This window comes from Agrilus planipennis, unplaced genomic scaffold (genome assembly GCF_000699045.2).
Source record: "Agrilus planipennis isolate EAB-ADULT unplaced genomic scaffold, Apla_2.0 scaffold95, whole genome shotgun sequence".
NCBI classification, from domain to species: Eukaryota; Metazoa; Arthropoda; class Insecta; order Coleoptera; family Buprestidae; genus Agrilus; species Agrilus planipennis.
In genome coordinates, this window is record NW_020438861.1 from 970,526 (window position 1) to 975,911 (window position 5,386).

The 5,386-nt window shown below is 31.1% G+C and overlaps 1 protein-coding gene across 7 annotated transcripts in view; it reads right to left on the reverse strand.

The window, feature by feature from the left end:
* The window catches only part of LOC108735919, a 14,816-nt gene that overhangs the window by 3,902 nt on the left and 5,528 nt on the right, over positions 1-5,386 (reverse strand). For 4 of the 7 annotated variants that reach the window (XR_003230908.1, XM_025973398.1, XM_025973390.1 and 1 more), the window contains exon 7: positions 33-648. The exons of 1 other annotated variant lie outside the window; for it this stretch is intronic. Coding sequence is in view for 5 of the 6 variants with exons in the window: in XM_025973398.1 (XP_025829183.1) it covers positions 33-648 (616 nt within the window). In the remaining variant the exon portion in view is untranslated. Of the gene's footprint in view, positions 1-32; positions 649-2,006; positions 3,989-4,642; positions 4,822-5,386 lie in introns of those variants that run through there. 2 more of the 7 variants (XM_025973420.1, XM_025973418.1) reach the window with 2 other exon arrangements.

A 5,386-nucleotide genomic window follows, 5' to 3' on the forward strand; every position in this document is an offset into this window, starting at 1 on the left:
GAAAATTATGGACGAATGAAGAAGTTTCAAATCTAACAGAATTATTATAAAATAGAGAAAAAGAGCAGTTTCAACTTCTTGTGACAAAAACAGGACCGGTAATTTTCCAAATATTTCTAAATATTCGTAAATTTTCTTTTCATTAAAATCATCTTTAGTATCCGTATCTTTTAGATTTGCTGTTGTAATAAAATTACTTAAAACAACATCGAACTCATCTGCAGTTGTATTGCCATTAGAAAGAATAATATCACAAGGAATATTACAAAAAAAGGTGTATGTTCTCATTTGTTTTACAGCTGATTCACCATGTTTTCTCTTTCCTTTAAATAAGCCACTTATTTTTGATAGATTTGTATAAAGTATGGCTGAAATTAAAGCTTCACAATTTGAAATTTCAGCATTTCTTTTAAGAAATATATTATCACTTTTATGGAATTGTTTAAAAATAATTTCAGATAATTGCAATAAAGAAGTTTTATCTAATCTTGGACCAATGTGTTTTAATGCAAAATTATCACACAATAAATCTTCCCAAGTACTATCGATGTTCTTGTTAATAATTCTTATAACGCTCGTTTCAACTTCTTCATAAAATTCCTTTTCAAAAATAAATAAGGCCTTTAATTTTTGAACTAACAGTTTATGCTAAAAAAATAATATTAAAATGAATCATAATAATATAAAATGAATGTTTTACTAAAAAAGAATTTTTTTTGAACTGTGAGAGGTTTCCATTAACCAACCCAGAAATTGGGGATAGATAAAAATGTTAATGCAGTGCAGTGTTAACGTGTTATGTTTCAGTTATTAATGTTAAATTTATAAAATCTCGCAAAGTAACAAAGTAAGTAATATTTGGCCTTGAAATGTCACGCTTGTGATCTTCTCCATGCTTCTTTTTGAGTTGAAAAAAAAATGTTTGAATGAAAAGGGTAGTAGGTATGCTGGATTTTTGTTGGAATCATTTTCAAAAGTCGTAAAGGAAAAATAGTCATCGACCCCGAGCGGCACGAATGTAGTTGTTTTTTTTTTTGGGCTTAGATAGAATCAGATTCGCCTAGCACTAATGTTAGATGTCACATTTTCTCGGTATTTGTAATAATGTGTACTATGTAGGAAGACCTTACATCAATCGCACCCTTGTTTGCTATTGTATAGGCTGATTGGGAAACTCTTCGATTTCAATCAAGTATAGATAGTACGCAGCGTACGTATTCACCTCGAAATTGATTCGATAACTCTGGAAAGCTTGGAGGACGTTCCAAAAAATTTTCCTTTTCTCGGCTTCTACTGAACCTATCCTATTGATTTTTTTAAACCGACGTCTCGAACATTTTTATGATTTATTTATTATATTTTCAAAAGCCCGTCACAGTCAGCACCTATCCGTGTACTTTCAAAATGTGTGTTTGAAAATTAAAATTAGTCCAGTATTAGCAAAGTAGTATAGTAGTAATAATATAAGAAACGAGGCAGGGGTCATTTTGATAGAAAATGAGGAAAAGGCAGATAGGTGGAAATAATATTTACAGAACCTAAACGCAGGTGTTAAGAGATAAATTAGAGAAGGAAGATAGTCTAGTGGCCTTCAATAAATAGAAGTTACTTCTATGCTCGCGAACGGTTAATATAGAAATTCGAAAAAGGTTGTTAAAGGGTGTATGTTTGGAGCACGGCGCTGTACGTGTGCGAAACATGGACAGTGGGCGCTGCAGAAAAGGTTGGAAGCGTTCGAAATGTCATGTTACAGGCGAATTATGAGGACACCGTGGATAGAGGTTAGAAATGAAGAAGTATTAGAAAGAATAGGAGAACAGAGGACTCTATGGAAGTCAATAAAAAATAGGCGAGATAGGTTAGTAGGATACCTTCTCAGGCATGAAGGTCTAGTGAGAGACATATTAGAGGCAGAAACGGAAGTTAGGAGGGGTAGAAGTAGATTAGATTATTGTTCGCAAATAGTTTAGAATATGGGTTGTTCTAGTTGTTAGAAAATGCGATGATTAGCTCAGGATAGGAAAGAGTGGAGGTGCGTGTCCAACCAGTGTTAGGACTGACAACCTTATGATGATGATGATTGGCAAAGTTATTGCATTTGTTTATAAGTAAAATTCCAGATATTTAAACAACTAGGCTCTCCAAACCAACGGATTGTAATTTGCCAAAATGGGTTCAAAAATTTAGTCGCCTCGCTACATGTCAGAATTTTCACGTCTTCAAATACTTTTGTTAGGCCTCGGCAACAATTTGAAAATTTGTAATTTTTTCACGCACCGAAAATTATAAAATATTATACAAAAACTATAAATCGGACCTAGGTGAAATTTAGTGCGACTATTTATCACAATAAAGTTTTTTTAGCTAAATCGGCTGCAAATCAAAAGTGATACAAGTATAAATGTAGATATGTAGAAAATTTGCAACGTGTATCAGTGACTACAAATGAAAATTTAAGAGTTACAAAAAAAAACAAAATTTAAAAATTGTAAAAGGCTCCTAAAAATGGAATAAAATTAGGTGAAAAAAACAGGTGGAAACGTAACGTTGAATATTTTTGTTTGGAGCAATGGATGATTCCATGTCACCAAGTCGTGATGCCGACTAATTTAAAAGGCAAAATTTTGAAAGAACCACACTCTAGGCATTTTGAAGTTATTAGCCAGAGGATTTTGTTCGTATCAACTATGATATAGAGTATTTAAGTACAAACTTTCATAAATGTAAATTATATATGCCTTATGAATAAGTACACGTAAACTTTGCTGGACCATTTCTAATGAAAATGTTTTTTATTTACGTAGACGCTTATAGAAGTGATTTGAAATCCATGATTTTAATGATATTGTGATATGATAAAATGATTTTGAGAGTAAAAATGCTTCAATATGTCAACATTAAATGACAATGACGAACATGTACGCCTAAAATACCTCAAAAAGAAAATTATGGACGAATTACTGCAAAAAGAAACTGATTTTCGTTAAATTTTCATCTTTATATTTAAAATATTTTTGATACTAAAAATGACAAAAGAATTTTTTCAACAAGGCAATCCGATGGAAAATTTGATTTCCTACAACAATTAATGTTGTAAAAACTTCTAAAGTGCATAATTTTTGAGCTATCGCAAAAATAAAATAAAATGTCGGCTTGTTCGATTGAATCTCCAAAATGCACGCCGATATTTAGTAGCCCTTTGTGATTTTATCATTTTTGGAGAACTAGAAGCCAAAGTGAACACAGACCACCTTTTTTTTTATGGATAATAATAAAATTAATGTTCAATTAAAAGATTAGCAAGTAGAATAAGTTATTTAAGTTATTATCGACGTTAAAAGAATTAATGTACAAGTCATCTCAAACGGTTAGATAAGTCCCCTTACTTAGGTGCGCCGTGACAAAATTTTAAATCCAATCATACTTTATCTCGTTCAAACTATTTAGTCTTGCTCAAGACTAATGTGTAATCTTTTCATTCGCGCAGCTTTCCCCAACGTCACATCTTTAACCGTTTGAAAAGTTTTCATATGGTGCAGCGTAATATGCTTTTGTGAGGACGGTCTTGGAGTGATGCAAAAATATAAAGAATAGTTAAAATTGAAATCAAATTAGATTATGTTAAATATTAAGATTGCAATTTATTGATAAAAATAGCTTATCCTTACAATTTAAAAAATATTTACAAAACATTACAGGCACTTCAAGAGTTGCTTACTAAGAAAGTGTCTCGACTAACGGTGTTGATTTTTCAGTCCAATTAACTAAGAAATCGCCAATAAAAAATTCAACTTTCTAGATGACCTTGAGTTTTCTCATACGCGGTTGTATATCTTACCGATTCACACATATATGATCGGGCGATGAATAATATGTCGGGGTTGTTTTGAGACAAGAAATTTATTTTGCTACGGCTTGATATTGGTTTTCGGAATGAACAATACACTTTAGCAATTTCGTCTGAGTACTATTTAATTACTATGATAGTCTGTAAAGAAATTTGTAAAAATAGGTAATACATTTCCGTATATTACCTTTAATGTAATTACTTTAATTATTATCATATTTTTTATTTTGTAAACTACACAGACAAACAATGCTACTTCAGTAAAAACATTAACTTTACTTCATCTTTATAGATAAAATGACAATCTAATGGAACATAATGTCTTACAATATTATCATTTGGACATTTATGACCCGTGAAAATAACAAATACCAAAAGAATGTTTCAATAACTTTTTATTGCACTTGACAATTATTGTTTCCTCGCAATGTTACGTCTGCAAAATGTGCCGACTAGTAACAAAACAGATGTTTTCCTTCTATTTTAGCCGATCCAACCGCAGCTAAAATTTTTTGAAGTGAAACTTCTTTATAGACACGGTAGGGTAAGTTCGTTTAATTCGAGTTGCTGTGTAACGAAATCATGCAACGGATGTCCCCCCTCTACTCGGCCACGTACTCGAGTTCGTAGTTAGGATCGCTTAAGGCGTGAGCGCGCTTCCATGCAACGTTCGTTACAGGCAACTCCGACATGTATAGTGTAAAATTTAAATTCATAGTGTACAAATAATACCATTAAACCAATTCCTTAAACCCTATCCCGGCATGTTTGTGTGTTTGAAGTAGTTTCACTTCAGTAGCGTGTTGTATAATTACACGTTGTATTTTTTTTAAATATGCATATCTATCTATTGTTTTCATGTTTTCAAATTCGAATGCGTGTATTTTTAACTATATTAAATATCTATAATTTTTGAAAAGCATCTAATGTTTTCAAAGCAGTAACAAATCCATTTCCTTCCAACATAAAATTTTCTGAAATAATCAATTGCGATATTGTCAATACATCAACTATTTTCTATAATATTAATTTATACAGATCCGACGGGACTCGGGATAGGAAATAGTGAAGGTGTGTGTCCAACCAATCTTAGGGCTAACTGCCATATAATGATGATTAATTTATACTAACATAAATGAATTATTATATTGATGTTATCCAGTCTTAATTCATGATGTTACATATTATACCCAAATAAAAATCATTTTATGAATTTTATAATTTTATTAAATAAATTTGACACTACTGTTTCGCCAGTGTGGTTTTCATCGAAAGTTATTAGCAGCCGTACTAATGGAAGACAATATTTTCAAATTCATTTAATAAAACTGTAAAATACGTAATGCGCGTTTTATTTAGCTACTTTGTTATATGTTATACATTATACATTTCCATTATGTTAATTTAATTACGTTTATTTATCTTATTTGTAAATCAACAGTTCAAACTTCAACTATGTTAAAAATTTAATTGATCTTTTAAGATGGCATCATAAAATAAACGTTACTGAATGTATATACTGTAGCGAGCACGAGTGTG